This window comes from Hydractinia symbiolongicarpus, chromosome 12 (assembly GCF_029227915.1).
Source record: "Hydractinia symbiolongicarpus strain clone_291-10 chromosome 12, HSymV2.1, whole genome shotgun sequence".
Taxonomy (NCBI): Eukaryota; Metazoa; Cnidaria; class Hydrozoa; order Anthoathecata; family Hydractiniidae; genus Hydractinia; species Hydractinia symbiolongicarpus.
The window spans coordinates 6,117,277-6,134,125 of NC_079886.1; the positions used below are offsets into that span (position 1 = coordinate 6,117,277).

The window sequence follows — 16,849 nt, forward strand, 5'->3', positions numbered from 1 at the left end:
ATAAACTCAAAAAAAACTATAAAAAAAGATTTGAAAACTTGGGTTTGGGTTTCAAATTTTAAACAAACTTGAGAATATGTTACTAGTTGTTCCCCAGCCTGCCGTGTTGCACAAAAAATGTTGCAAAATTCTCGTGAGAATATAGCAATCAATAATAAATGTAAAAAATGCTCCAACCTCTTTCCCAGAAGTTTTTGTTAGGCTGTTTATTTGGGGACGAGATTGAAATGTCCTGGTAACGAGGTTGTCAAAATGTGTCAATGACAGATCATGACAGATCGTGGTTTTCTTCACTGTAACATATAACATATATGATGTTATATGTTACAGTGAAGAAAACCACGATCCCAGGACCTATCAATAAGCCAAGCGCCAATGAGAGACAAAAAGTCCTGGGAACGAGGTTGAGAGAAGGATGTGTGTTGAGCTTGCTGGATAAACAAATGGATGTGTAAACAAATGAATAAAAAAGATGAAAACGTTAAATGTCCACTTGTTTCTCTCCCATTCCTTTTTATATATAAAAAAAACAGGAAGCCCTCGAAACGAGGAAGCGTTTGATGTACGTTCGTATCAGTTTAGAAAACAAAATTTTAAATATCGGGAAAGGAGATAAATAAAATTCTACAACAATAGTCATACTATAATAGTCGTCTGCATGATTTGGTTTCGTCGGACAACTATTATATCACATCACATGAGTGCAAGTTGTGACCTCTTAAAGTAGTTTCCGTATCGGTAGTAGACCGGAGATCAAAAGTCACTTTGTTAACTATTATTTTATCGCCAGAATAAATCAAGAACGAAACTTCAGTATAAAATAGGTTTCGTTTCAATTTTTAGTGGTAGTGCATGTCTGCAACGACAAAAAAATTGTAAAGCACAATCGCTTTGCTTTTAACGTCTCTTGTTTGTCCTTTTGTTTATTAAACAAGAGATATATTTAATAAGACTTTGCAAGACCGGTTCCGTTTTTCGGTTGACCGACCAAATATAGAATGGATAGCTCTGTTTGTATACCAAAAAGCTGCTGGTGTCATCAGAATATAATTTCTTATATGCCTTTAAAAACAATATTGTTTTCTTAAACTATAAGATTCAAGCCAGATTCACTGATAGGCTCGATTTTAGCCGAAGTTCTTTAACCAGGTATACAAAGCATGCATGATCTGAGCAGTGAAAAGTTCAATCTTGCTTTGATAAGTGCGTTCACAGAAATTTTGCTAACTTTACGTTTATCAAATGGATGATCACATGCAAGTTAAAAGAAACGACTGCACTGACAACTCATTTCACCGAAACATGAAAAGAGAAGAGGAGTGACAGAGCCATGTTCCACTTGTAAAATCTGTTGATTGTACTGTCGCTTCTTCTTGATTTATTTTTTCTTATGTACTGCAGCAATGCTTTGGTTCAAATGAAACTTAGCTACTGGATTAAAATAACGTACATCGCAATATGTTCTTTGTCCTGTGATCTTTAGCTAAAACATCAGATATGGCAAAATCAGCCCAATTTGATGCTTCGTAACTCAAATTTTAACCAATGAGTGGGTTAAGGTCGGATCTATAAACATTAGTGCGAATTTCTTTAAGGACTTCAGCAGTAACATTTCTAATTTTGTTATGTCTGTTAATGATCAGACCACCTTTCGGACAAGAAAATGTGCGTTGTATATAAAAAGAATGTTCACAAATGCAAGTTGTTGGAACTTCAAACCATCCCAGAAACAATTTAATCTTTAGTCTTTTTGGTGATGAATAAGCTCTTATAATTCACTGTGTAGAGTACACCGTTAAGGTAGCTTTCTGACTGCTTGTGCACACAACACAGCAATCAAAACTATAGCATATCGTCTCGAAAGGACCGAAAAGTGACATCTATCTTTCGTAATACGTTAAACTTTGATCAAGACATATGAATCTCCTGGGAATTGACGGGAATTGGTTGCTATGGCCGTTGATATGCTTTTATTTTTAGTTGAGTGCAGAAAGTGTGGGAATGCACCTTCTTTACCCACATTTGTTATAGTAACGACTTGCCACCGTATCAGCAAGAGAATTTGGTGCCTGAAAAGAGAAATGAGGTACTATCGTGCGAAAAATAAACTCAAAACTCGAGAATCTTATAAAGGACTTCATAGTCATTAAAAAATCTCCGCTACACATTTTTTAATGACCGACAATTACTATGACAACAATAATCAACATTCTGTATCAAATGATGAATACATAAAATCTCGTCCCCAGGACTTTTCGGGATTTACCCAGGTTACGTACTTACAAATCAAAAACTAAACGCCAACCTTACCTCTTCCTTACCGTAAAGATAATTGCATTAAAAACAGCCCGTAAATGTTTTCACTTTTCGTGAAGCGTCAACGTCGTTCCCAGCGCCTGTTGTCTCTTTCTATAACCAGGACGGCAAGTAACGTTGTCCCGATGTCAGAAAAGATACAAGATGCCCTTGGGGATGAGGTTGGTGAAGTGTGATAACGACAAATACTTTTCATTATGCCAAAAAATTATGTTTCACGGCATGCAATACTAAAAAAATCCAATTTAACCCCCTAAATTTAACCCCCTAACTTCGGATTGAGGTTGGGAATACACTTTTTCATTTGTGAGTAATATGCATAAAAAAGCCTTAACTTGCATGTTCCTTTAAAGTCAGATGATAAGAGTTTAATAATAATATAAAAGATAATCGAAGGGAGGAAGTGCAAGACAGGTACTTGTTTTTTATCTACTTGTTGTATCACTGATAAAAAAAGATTTATCACCATGCATGACAAACGTTTTAAATGGGTTTGAAAATATTCTAGTGGGTCAAAAGCAAAAAAAAAAAACGGGCAACCATGGAGAACGTTATTTTTACTGTTCTTTTGCTATGGATTCATAAAATGAGCACGTTCCATTTATGAGGTATAGTTCTAAAAAATATGAAAACTAAATTTGAAAAAAAATTAAATGGAAAATGAATACGTTCCAAAACGGCAGAAAAAAGCTTATCTCTCAAACAAATGAATTTTTCTTTTTTACGAAATGTTTGCTGACAACGTTATCGTTGTATCGTGCTCTGCAGCAAACGAAGTTTATCGTCACATCAGATCATAGGAAAATCATTAAGGTCACCAAACCCCCTACGTCATACTTGAGGTCAATAAACTTCATAGTCAATGTTAATAATTAGTTGGAATAATCCCATAAGAGTAACCCTAAACAGATGTAGACGGACAGTCTATCAAAACGAATTTTAATATCGCACAAGACTTGCAATGAGTAAGAGCTTGAAATAAATTTTTTTATATATATGTTGAGGAAGATAATAATATCAATTTAGGCATTACAAATCTAAATTGCCATTAATTCAACAAGGTTGAATGCCAACCCCCTCCCCAGGGCCCTTTTTTTCTTTCTGACAATCTCAGACGGCGAGAATGTCAGAATGAGAAAAAGAGCCCAGGGGACAAAGTTGGTTTGAATACCATACACAGTAGGTAAATGTACCTGATAATTCAACAGTTCACATAAATTGTAAACAAAATAATTTTGCATAACAAAATCCTTATTTTCTGTGTTTAAAACACTTCTTAGCAAAGCAGATTTCTAGAAGGGGTACATAAGAAAGACAAAAAAAGCTTTATTATATGACAGTTCATACGGAAACGAAAATGTTGGATATGAGCAAAATCAGCAAATAAAAAGCCAAACGATACTGGAAAAGATACAACCTCGTCCCCAAGACTTGTTAGTTTTAAGTTTGTGCCTGAGGCTGGCATAATAACAAAATTTAAAACCATTTACATTGTCCTTTTTTGTCAAGAAGAGTAGAGAATTTTGGTATTTACCCTCAATAGATATCATAATTCTGGTGATGACCTTCATCACTCGGTCAGTTCCTTTTTATGTATTGCTAACCAAGTTAACCACGTAAAGAATTCTGTTAGTCTTGCGTCTTTAGTTAGTTTTGTGAATCGACTCTTTTCATCCCAAACCTCTCATACGGTGCCTCAGTCTTAAGGCCGTATTCCAGGCGTTCACAGCTGTGACCAGCCACCAGCGCTTAGTATCTGGGCATGCGTGTTATATTATTGTCCAAACACGACGCCTGTTAAACTAGTCAACTTCCAAGCATTTGCAGACAAAAAAAATTTTTAACAAGCAATAAAAATTCAGAAAACGTTGCCATCTTTTATGTAATGGAAATTGAGACGAAGTTTTAACGCTGGGAGCTTTTGTCATGACTTTTTTAACAGGAAGCGGCCTACTAAACGTACATATTAGTGGAAGAAAAAGTAGGTTCAAGTGGGTTGTAATAACACAGCGTCCACCAATCGGGACGTTCACGTAAAGAAAATAGAGCAAGGATGTGGAAAAACATTGTATACCAAAAACAGTGCATATGTAGAGGCATTATTAATAAACCGATACAATCTTTTTTATTCTTAGCCGCGTTTTATAACCATCCCTGCCCTTTCTCTCTATTATTGTTATTGACATTATTTATGCAGGATAGTCTCTTTAGGTTAGAGGTTATTTTTAGGTTATAGGTTATAGGTATATTTCGCCGTTATATAAATAAAACAGGTTAAAATATCTTGTAATATATATAAAAATGGCCGGAGCAAAAAGAAGGCACAAATTGCCTTATCACTAAGCCCCGTTGTTAAGCAAAAAGAAAGAGAGTTAAAATAATACTTAATATAAAAAAGCAATATTCTAACTATATATATTCCATAAAAAGATTAGTTGAATTTACAAAGGTCTTTGTGAGAGTTTGCATCTAAAAATATTTACAAATGTCTATAAGATCAGTCGTTAATAATTTTGTTTTTACATTTTTCTTGAAAATATTAAGAGTTGAGTTTGTTTTTATCATTAGATAAAAATTTATTCCATAGGTATGGTCCCCTATGTCTAATTGAAAACGTGCAAGATTTTAATAAAACCTTTGGCACTTAATAATTATTTTTGAAAACCTAGTATCATATTTATGTTGTATTTAACTAAATTAGTTAGTAAACAATTTTGGTGTTATGTTTTGTTTTATCTTGTACATAAAAAGTAAAACTTCATGCATATTTAATTGATAAATGTTCGAAGCCACAATTATAAGAAATAAGTGTTGTGTTGGTGCATATCTGTCTGAACCAAAAATTATGCGACAAGCATGTTTTTGTTTATTATACAACTTTTTTAATTTATTTACATTGTTACTTGCACAGGATATATTACAATACGTTAAGTAACTGTGTATAAAAGAAAAATATAGGTTCTTTAAGCAATGGAAATTTAAGTATCGTTTGGCCTTATATCCCTATATATCCCTAAGTTTTTAGAGATTTTATTTTCAAGGGTTTGTATATGTTTATACCATGTTAATAAGTCTAAAAGTACGCCAAGAAATTTTATTGTTTCTTCTCTCTTTATGTTTACGTTATTAATTTTAAGATATGGTAGTTTGAGTGGAATATTATCAGTCTTTAGTTTATGTTGGTATTGCTATCAACGCGGGTTCTGTTAAAGGGGGGGGGGGGGGGGGGGTCCTAGTGCCTAAGTTTCTATTTGAGCTACGAAAGTCGTGCAAGCACAGCAATCGCTTAACTAGACAACCACCTAAGATATCAATCATATTCTCATGCTGAACGCTAAGCAAAAAGAATAGATTCGCACTTTTATAGACTCTGGTATGACTGGACCGGGGTTTGAATATAAGACCTTTCTGCACTGAAAGCGAACGCTCTTCCACAAGGTTACCAATCGGTTACCGGTAATCTAATTTAAACAGCGCGTAAACATTAACATTAACATTGAATTCAATTAAAGGCCCGCGTTTTGGTCCAACCTTTTTTTCTTTTAGACTTGTGAACAATATTTTTCTGTCTTTTGTTAGTTGTTTTAGTCTCTTTCATTTATCTATTGATATAAAAAAACGAAGATCAAAATACAAAACATATTTTTTTTAAAAATAATACTTTAAGCTCTTTTTACTTCCATTCGTTTTGAATATTTAGGACTTTAGTTTTTATTCACACAAGCAGGTGCAAGAAATGTTATGTTGATTTTTGTAAGCTGTATTTTCTATATTTCTTTCTTCTATTCTTTTTTTGTTTACATTCTTAGCAAATATTCTGTTTAATATTCGTTATCTTGGAAACACAACATAAAAAATGATAAGTTAGTTTCTGATGATTTGACGTAAGGAGTGTGTATTACAATAAAGGGGTAAGCACTGGTTATTTATATTCTTTTTGATAATGGGCGTTTATTTGATTGGGCGTTTATTTAAATGGGCTGTTATTTTATTGGGCGGTTATTTAACTCGCTGACGTAACGGTACATGTTTCCTGATAGAAATAAGAAAAATAAAGCTTAAAACTAAAATATTTTGAGCAATTCTGTAATTAGTGTCCATGTTGTATTATAAAAACTTCTTTGACAGAGTTGACAGTCATTTTAACGCGAATTTTCCTCTCATTTTCCTAATATCCTAGCTTTTATTTCGCTGATTTTGAAAAAATGTCTCATATTCTGTATATATTACATATTAACAACACCCTAACAGTCAGACGAAAGTGACAATATTTATGAAGAATAATGACAATTTTGTCTCATTTTTTTTTTTTGTTCAGTAAGGTATCATCATATTTCTTAGGTTTGACATAATGCAGTATAAAAGTTTGTCGTTTTTGTAAAGGACGCAGTAGCCATCACTTTCTTTATGAACAACGTAACCTGCATTCCTAAGAATCTGGAGGCATCGGAACACTGGGATTCTATTTGTCTTCTTTTTCATTGATTATTTTATAATTTGTTTTCAAAATGGAAAGCAACAATATTTTATGGTGATAGTAGGTCTTTCCGACCTCATGGCCCATGCCTGCTCTACGCTTATCAGATTATTATACATCTCTGGGAACCAGACATGGTTCATGTAAAAACAGATGTCCATTATGATACAAACCATATGGCGGAATTTTCCAATCGCGCTTAAAGTCATTTCAGTTGGTAATGCTTCTGTTTCAACAGCGAATCTGTAAAATTGAAATTTCTTAACCATCTAAACATGATATTTTCTCCAACTGACTCAGTCCCCTGTTAAGTATGCATTATTTTATAGTTATTAATAACTGACTAATTAATACTCATCTGATGTTTAATAATTAAATTTTATTATTTAAAAAAAATTCATGTCCTTTAGCGACTTTTTGTTTAGCCATGTTGTAGAGACAAAATATAATTTTGTAACGGCATTAAATTATCAGTTGGTATTAATTAGGGAAAATACAATGTCCCTTCTTTGTTTACTAAGAAGTGACCTAGGCTTTTTGTGCCTTTGTGTAAAATATCAAAACATGCTGTACGCACGTGAAAATTATAGAACTTAGGGTGAATTCTAGAGAGATTAAAATTTGAAAAATGTCTTGCTTGTCATCCTTAACCATTGTGGAGGAGGAAGATGAAACATTAAATAATGTAGAGCAAAAGAAATATTTTTCATATAATTAAAGATAATTAGTTTAGCATAATAAACAATCGTTTTGTTACTTTTTAGATGAGAAAATGTTCATCCCGCCGGGATTCGCCTCTGAGAAACGAGATCTCCCCTACAAGCCAGTCTCTTTGACCATATAAACAGTAATTAAGGTTCATGGTGAGCAACCTCGCTCCCAGGTGCTTTCTCCTTTTTGACATCGAGGACAGTAAGCGCTAGCGGCTTTGACATAGGTAACAAACCCTGGGGAAAAGGATGAATGGTGAGTGTCTAACAAATTTCGCAGATCTCACTGAATATAAGAATGTTTTAAAAATTAAGAATTTGTGTTTCAAATGTCACATGCAAGGTGATAAGATCTAAACTAAGGCGCTGATAGAAATTGCAAAAACTTGACAGTTCAAGGCTGTAATGGAATGCTGTTGTTTTGTAAAAGAACTGTGTAAAACTCGTCGTGGGATAGAAAACAAACAAATTGGGTTGTTGTTCTTTTGATGTTTCAAGCGTGTGTTTTAAACTTTTGTGTTCGTAGGCGTTTAATTCTCGGCCATATATATTTTGTGTAGGTGAGCGAAAATCATTTATTAAAAACGTGTAGTAGTAATCTTCAGCGTATTGAACAGTTACTATTGATCGTGACCATTGATAATGCGCAGACGCCCACAGAAATAATAAAATTTATAAATGTTAAAGAAAGCCTAACCGCTTTTTCGATTAAAGATGAACATATAAACAGAAATGTTATTTACTGGCTGCGAACGACTTTTTCAAACAAACAGATGCAGCATGCTTGGTAAGTGAAAGTAATAATATTTAAAGGCTTCCTGCTGCTTCTTTTCTAGAACTTCTTGTTTTTTGTATTGGGAGGAATTTCAATAAATTTGTCTTTCATACATCTCAAATTCACTAGCCACACATATATCTTCTTTAGCGTCGCATAGATACATCTGTCATATATCTACATACTTCATACATCTCAAATTCACTAGCCACACAAATCTTCTTAGCGTCGCAACGAGTTTGAATAAAACTTCGTTTGTGTAGGTACACAAACGAAGTTTTATTCAAACTCGTTCCCAGGGTCTTTTACGTCTTGTTTTACATTGCGACACTAATTAAATTTTTTTCATGCTAAAAACATGTCCCTAATTTTGTCACTCTGCGATAATGATCTGGGCAAGAGACCCTGACAGAGAGGATGCATACTTGACTTTAAGGAAGCAGAAAGGATAGATTCGTATTTTTATAGTCTCTGGCATAAACCAGCCGGGTTTTAAACCTGAGACCTTTCGCACTGGAAGCGAACGTTCTACTATAAAAAAATTGTCCACTAAAAATTTCATTCTGCTAACATTGAGTAGCAATGTCTTACGTGACTATGACAAGAAGGTCGTCCTTCTTATGCAATTAAGTGAACTCTAACAGGAAGCGAAGAATTCGAGAAAAAAACCCAAGTAGAATATACCTATTTCAATAAATGTAGCTTTATATAATAGTCGGGGGTCATTACTATAATTATAGGCGGGAATACAATTACGTTCTCGATTGCAAAACCCCCAGTGTTTAAATTAACTTTTTCAATAGCGAAACCCTTTTTTGTAAAGTATATTCTGCCATAAACAGTGAAAAAAGAGAGCGAAATAACTTGACAATATTGGCAAAAACGTGACGTACATAAGAACATATTCTGGTAACAACTTGAGAAGATTAAAGCGTGAAACTTTTCAGAACACTAAAGAACATCTAGCGTTATAAATAGCTACTTTAGCCTTTCTTTTAAAAGAAACATAGACGGCATCAACCTCGAACTCAGGACCTGTGATATGAAGATGAAAGGGTACGGGTTTCTTGATCATAAAAAACTTGACAGATCCTAGGTTCGAAGTTATTGCAAAATAGCATTACCAGAAAAGAAGTAAATGTTACATTTCAACGAAGCGTGAAAGCTTTAGAATTTTTTGTGCTTCCAGGGTATATCATTTAGTTCAATTTTGTTAACTTACATAAAAAGTGTTTTGATATTCATATAACCATTACCAGTGTCATTAGCTTTATCATTTCAAAGTATTTCTGCTTCTACAACAGGTGATATAAAATTTTTTTTTACCACGGTGAGAATTTTTTGAAGTCATTGTAAATATATTTATATGTTAAAAAGCAGGTGTTATATTCCGTTGATCGCCTTTTTACAAAGTTTTAAAGTTTCCCGCGTCGAATGTAGTGAAAATGTATTCCGTTTTATATATAAAGCTTACATTCTTTAGCTTTTATCATAGATGTGCAAATTTTTTAAGATTTTTTAATTAAACAGCGAAAAAAGGAAAGAAAAGATTTTTTTTTCTCTTCTTGTATTAACATTTTTTTAAAGAAAAAAAAAGAATCATTAGCGAGCTATAAAAAAGTATTTTACTGTACCGAAATCTTCTTTTTATCCTAAATTGGTTTTTATAAGAAGAAGAAGAAGAAGAAGAAGAAGAAGAAGAAGAAGAAGAAGAAGAAGAAGAAGAAGAAGAAGAAGAAGAAGAAGAAGAAGAAGAAGAAGAAGAAGAAGAAGAAGAAGAAGAAGAAGAAGAAGAAGAAGAAGAAGAAGAAGAAGAAGAAGAAGAAGAAGAAGAAGAAAAAAAAGAAGAAGAAAAAGAAGAAGAAAAAGAAAAAGAAAAAGAAAAAGAAAAAGAAGAAGAAGAAGAAGAAGAAGAAGAAGAAGAAGAAGAAGAAGAAGAAGAAGAAGAAGAAGAAGAAGAAGAAGAAGAAGAAGAAGAAAAAAAAGAAGAAGAAAAAGAAGAAGAAAAAGAAGAAGAAAAAGAAGAAGAAAAAGAAAAAGAAAAAGAAAAAGAAAAAGAAGAAGAAAAAGAAGAAGAAGAAGAAGAAGAAGAAGAAGAAGAAGAAGAAGAAGAAGAAGAAGAAAATATAAAGAAAACTCGTGTTGTTGTCAACAGGTTTAATTGTGTGGTTTTAATGTATTCCTTGGTATGTCAAAAACATCACAACATCGATACACCTAATGTGCTGTATACTGATGCTTTGCTTATTAAAACGGCTATTAGGTCTGATCCTTTTCATAAGGAAGGGCGCTGTTATAAGATGTTAATGGTTGTAATTTGTAATACTTATTCCATCTTTTCAGGGTACATTTATTATTGGGCGTCATTAGGGGCGTAAATAGTGGGCGCATGCTGAAATTTGTTTAGTCGTTAGTAAAATGTTCGGACACATAATTATTTATGGGGCAAGTTTCTTGTTCTCAGTGAACTTTCCCTCACTTGTGCTTAAGGTAAGAAACTCCGCTTATTTATTACCCCAAAGAGGTATTACGATTAGCACACCATTTTCTGTGTCCATAGAAAGTTCTCTTAAACGTTTTTTTTAAGCGCTGCTGAGTTAAATTGTGCCCATATGTTTGATTATATTACCTTAGACGACCATGCCTATGACAAACTTTCTACTGATAACGAAATAAAAGACCTCACAAATCCCTCCCCCATGAAAACAGTCCAATATAATTTCGCTTCGAAAAGGCTGGCTAAAACGTATGTATTACAATCTCTCCGATTAAATGTCTTAAATTCTCCTTTGAAATTCCGTTAAGTGGGACGATTATTTTTGTTCCCATTGCGCTTGCCACCTATGCTAATTTTAAATCTTTTTATATAAAATATTCATTGTTTTATTTCATTAAAATATTCAGCAGGTTAAGAAGAAACAGAGAAATTTCTTAGGGGTTGTCTGACGTGTTAATATATTTCTGAATGCTGTTGTTATTGTTTCGTTGTTTTTTGTTTGCTTGTTTTTGTTCTGTTTATTTGTTTTGTGTGTGCACGTTTTAAAGTGGTCAGTAAAAAACTGTAGCGTCTCTTTAAAAAACTTCTTTTTTCAGAATCAAAAACCAAACATACATAATGTTATAAAATAGACGAACTACACGAGATGATGATGTATGTGCAACTTTTAGCAACAGTAGCAACCCAAAAAAATGTTTAAAAAGAATATAAAAGGACAATGTATGAAGATATGAAACAGCTTACAATTTCAAGCAATGAAATCTATTCGTTTTTAGCCAAGGTGGCAATTGATAAAGTTGGAAGCTAATGTTTGATCACGTCTTTGGTAAAGAACGAATTTAAAAAACTACTTTTTTACGACTTCCTTCTTGCTTCCTTTCATTTTTCTTCACATTTCCATGCATGTCTGGATTATTTTTTTTAGGTTGGTGAATCCCATAAAAGACACTCTAAATGTTTTATACTACTCTGATTGTCATGTTTTAAAAAATCCATTCAGACATGTCCTATATAATCTTTTCCGACAGTAAACAGAAGCATTATGTTGCCATATAAATACTATTATTATATTCCATAGGTTTTTAATTAAAAAGAAAAGTGAAATAAGTAAAACGCAGTAACATGTTGAAAATACTGCAATGTGATAACATGGACAAAAACAATCAACATCAAAATCAACAATTTCTTCCTGATATTCGCGATGAAAAGATAACAGCACGTTGTTACAGCAACGAAACATGGTTAGACAGCAAACCTAAAGAGATCATAAAGGACCCTAATGGGAAACACATAAACTTTGTTGGAAAGTTGCCAGATATTATTCAAAAACCTAAAACGACGTGTAATTCAACATGTATTGAGACATCAGCTTTAGAATTATCTGAAATAGATCTACTCGGTGAATCTTCGACAGATTTGCACGAAGCTAATGGTGCTTACAAAACAGGAGAGACTCGAAAAGACTGTATCACAATGCTGAAAGAGGAAAAGGTACATGGCCTTATATCAAATAATCATAGTTCAGATTCGACGTCAAAAGTTAGGAGAGAAGACATGTTAGATAAACAACATCAAAACAGCGATGATAAAACTCAAAGAAAAATACGAAGGGCGATAAGTGAGACGAAGAGTCCATCAGAACATGTTCGGATGACAAAGCAACTGCTAGAAGCAAACAGACGAAGTGTCTTGAACGATACTGTGCATTACGAAGATGAAGAATTCCACTTGAATGTTATACAAAGCAATTTATCCAAAATACACGAAGACGTTGTTTCTGCATCTCATAAGAGAAACAAAAAAACTGCGCTAAGGCGCTGTAATACTGCAGAATTTTACGATTTCAGCGATCAACCAAAGGAGATAGATAAAGGCACATACAGTGATGAGGAAAATGAACAAAACTATTTCTTAGAAGAAACTAAACCCGCAAACCGTCGCCGAAGATTCAAAAGAACGGTTTCGTTGGGTTTCTCCAAGTTTCGACAAAAAAAATCACATCAAAAGTTTCAAAACGAATATTCACCTCACGAGGTTAGTGCCACAGGACACGAAACATCGCGTCGTAAAGGTACAGAATGTGATGACGAACCTGTTAAAACAGCCATGGAAGGAAGCAACGTAGGTGATTTGCTATGTGGCGAAAGAAAGCGACCACTTGTTAGGACAATGTCAGAGCCGATTCCATATGGCAGCGATGAAGACGAGAATCTTGACGAATTATATTTGCCAAGAAGAATGGCAATATGTCCTGACTTACCTGTGCCAGCTATGAAACAATTGAAGACGTATTTAATTCTTACAAGGCTGAGACAATATTGTTTTGTGTGAAAATTGGTTTAATAGGAAAAGTTGTACGAATAGTTGGAAAAATCACATATTGCTTAAAATAATGGTTGAATTGGGGTGTATTAGTTCTTTGCACGAAAAGTTCAATTGCGTAAGATTCAAGGCGGGTGGATTGATTTTAAATTTGGGTGCATTATTGGTTAATTTCTGTTTTTAAATGAAAAGCGCGTCATGAATATAGGAAGGTGAACCATAAACACAATCTTGATACTTTAAACTGCTTAAATCACTACATGGAACTGGCAGAGCTGTTGATAGAAGATGTGAAGGAAATGCTAATTCCGTTGCCGAATTATCTTGGCTACGAAAAAAGGTTGCACAGATGAAACTTAAATGACATATTTTCCCATTTAAAATATTTTGTAGAAATTGGGTATAAACCTTCGCGTAATTTATGTTCTTTTAACTCGTACTAATGTTGCACCATGGAAGTTAAATAAAATAGCTTTTAACGATGTTCGTAAACGTTATTAATGGAGAAGTTCCGTGAAACAGTCCGGTGTAACAGCCTGGAGAAACAACCCGGTAAAATAGTGCATCGAAGCAGCCCAGTGAAACAGTCTGATGAAACAGCGGGTAAAATAGTTATCAAAAACTTGACGATATAGTTCGGTGATACATACCAATGAAACAGCCCGGTGAAATAGTCAGGTGAAACAGCCCGGTGAAATAGTCAGGTGAAACAGCCCGGTGAAATAGTCAGGTGAAACAGCCCGGTGAAATAGTCAGGTGAAATAGCCCAGTGACACAGCCTAATTTTGTTTATCAATCGTGTTGATAATAACGAACAGTGAGTAAGTTATGACAAAGTATACATTGTCAAATTTTTATGTTTCTTTAACCGACATTTCTTATTAGTATTATATTGATACATTATCTTATTTAATACGGAAGTGGTTTGCTGTAGCTTGTTTATCCTGCGGTAAAAGCGTATACAGTAGGTGACGAAATTATGGCCAGCAAATATTTTGGACCAAATTAAACGTTTTAAAAAGTCGAGTTCTTAGAGACACCAGAGACGAATTTTGAACCTCGCATGAATAAATGTTTGCAGATTTGTGCATTTTTCTTTTCTTTTTTTTGTGTTTTTTGCGCAAAAACTAATATCATCTTTATGGTTACGAGGACATAATATATAAAGTGTGTCGAAACTTGCACTGACTTTTATTTGTTTTTATCATCAGCTTTCTGGTAAAAAGTAATAACAAATAATTAAAAATGACTCAAATTTTTTGTCAGCCGTAAGCGTCGAGTCTTAAGTGACGAGATTTTGAAAAGGTCCTAAGTGACAAGATTTTAAGAAGACTTTAAATGACGAGATTTTGAGAAGGTGATAAGTGACGAGATTTTGAAATCTTAAGTAACGAGATTTTGAGAAGGCGCTAAGTGACAAGATTTTGAGATCTTAAGTGACGGACGAGATTTTGAGAAGGACTGAAAGAATTAGGACCGACAAGGAGCCGAAAAAAATTGGCTAAAAAAATTAGGCTCATAAAGTATGCACAGACAGAAAATGATATGCGTGCGAAGTACGATAAACAGACAACAACAAATTTCGACTTAATGATGATCAAATGTAATTATTTATATATTTATAACTTCTACAGCTGGCGGTGGATTTCAATATTGGTTAACACGTGTGTATAATACCAATCGATGACTATAAAAAATATCTCAAAATTTTAGTTTTCCTTCATTTCTATGGGTGGTTTTTTATGGCTCATAAATATTTATTTAAACAATTCTTTTCTGTAAACACATAAATATCTGACGTAATTAGGTCTTGCCTTTGTTCAGGTTAATATCATTTCATGACTTTTTCTAAATGTCCCTTTTTAAAATTGAGTTCTGTACAAATTAGTTCCTAAGAGAGGCCAAGCGTTTATCTGGATTTCACAAGTGAAATAAGATTTCTCTCAAACGATACAAAAATTTGAATTCAAAGAAAACCCTTTTGATACCTTCCTATTTTAGATAAGTTGCACAATATTGTAAATTAACATCTGGCGATGCTGATATTGTATCTTACGACTATCTTATTAGTGGAAAAAATCAGCTAAAAGAAGTCGGTAACAATTTCTTAGTCGGCGAAAATATTAATCTTTCAAATTTTTAACCGATTATTGGAAACAATATTTTTTTCCAAGCAAGTACTGTTAGAAATCGAAACAGATAATGCATGCAAGAGGAATTCCCAATTTCTCCTTTTTTATGTAACATCTTCAATTAAAAATTAAAATAAAAATCTTTAACACCCCTTAAAAGCTAAAACTAATATAAATATAAAATAGTTACAAATTAAAAATTTGCTCGCTTTTTACCGACTTGCTTCCCAAGAAAATTCCACCGGCAAAAGCAGAGTAATCCTGCAATCGAAACGTTATGATTACACAAAGCACAAAGTGAGTGCTTTATAATACGACATAAAAAAATTATCGCCAGTATACGGATTTCTTTAAACTCGTGTTTTTTTGCACAACAGGGGACATGCTCATAACCAGGTGTATTTTTGCTGGTTTCTCTTTATCACGCATTCGTAACAGTACCATCATAAAAACGATGTCTTTGGTCAGAAAAAGGATTATAACAAACTTTATTAAAAATCTAACAAAGTCTAAGGTCGAGGTTGGGATTTGCGTCTATTTATGACGTCAAATGTGGATGACGTTAGTCTCCGCTGTTAAATATGAGTGACACAAAATCGTAACTTCAGTCTACACATATCTTGCATCAATGCTAGACACATTTTATATTGGTAAGCAGCTAATAATAGGGAGCATAAGAGTTCGTTTAGTGTTAATAAAGCAAGGATTGAAAGCTGAATGAGAAGATGTTTCTTACTGGAACAAGAAGTAAAGGAGTCGAAGCAACGTATTCACAATTTAGAATTAGATGGCGCTGCTGACAAAGATCTCTCACAAACCTAAAGTTTAGAGAGGATGAAAAGTAAGAACTAAAAACGAAGGTGATGGATTTGGAGATGGACCTCGCTGTGGCTAAAGACAGATTTCAGCTACGTGAAATGTTTACAAAAGTTTGGATCAACCAGCGCAAAGAATGCGAGCAACAGCGCAGAGAGTTTCTTGAAAAATGGCAGAGAGCTGAGAAAGAAAAAGGCTTGCTCTTTGTTCAACTTGACAGGGTGAAAGGATTGAGCACCAAGGTGGAGAGCGAAGGGTAGGTTATACCGAATCTCGTACTTGGTACTTCTGAAGGACATTAAGATGATCGTTTTGTTACGAAACCTTGTTACTTTAGAGATTTTCAACATCGTCCCCAGGACTTGTTAGGCTTTTTATATTTGGGCGGAAAAATATAAAAAGCCCAACAAGTTCTGGGATAAGACTTGTTGTTTGAATCGAATTTATAACTCGGAATCTCGGAGTACTTTCATGATTATTTTGGGTCCAATAAATTTTTTTTCATGGTTTTAGAGTTAATCTACAATTCCGTAAAAAATCTTTAGATCACTGTTTACTCTTGTTGCCGGTCAGAGTAAGTTTTTAGCAGTATTGGAAGTAGAGTGTCTATCTTGATCCCAACTTTGTCCCCAAAACCCAAAATAACATTTAACAAAAAAATAAGAAATATTGTTTCACAAGACAGCTTTTGAACTAATGCATTATATGAAGAAGTGAGAATGTTTTAATACGAAAGTATCGTAAAAGCTAACTGTTTTTTGTACTGTGTTTGCAGAACCAAAAGAAAAATCCACTTGTATATTC

General features: G+C 33.6%; 1 protein-coding gene across 1 annotated transcript; it reads left to right on the forward strand.

Moving 5' to 3' along the window:
* The first annotated feature begins 6,206 nt into the window (after positions 1–6,206).
* On the forward strand, positions 6,207–14,820 carry LOC130622349 (uncharacterized). The gene is made up of 2 exons (XM_057437807.1): positions 6,207–6,227; positions 11,854–14,820. Exon 2 carries the CDS (start codon positions 11,898–11,900, stop codon positions 13,104–13,106), a length of 1,209 nt encoding a protein of 402 aa, XP_057293790.1. The 5' UTR covers positions 6,207–6,227; positions 11,854–11,897; the 3' UTR covers positions 13,107–14,820.
* The last annotated feature ends 2,029 nt before the right edge of the window (positions 14,821–16,849 follow it).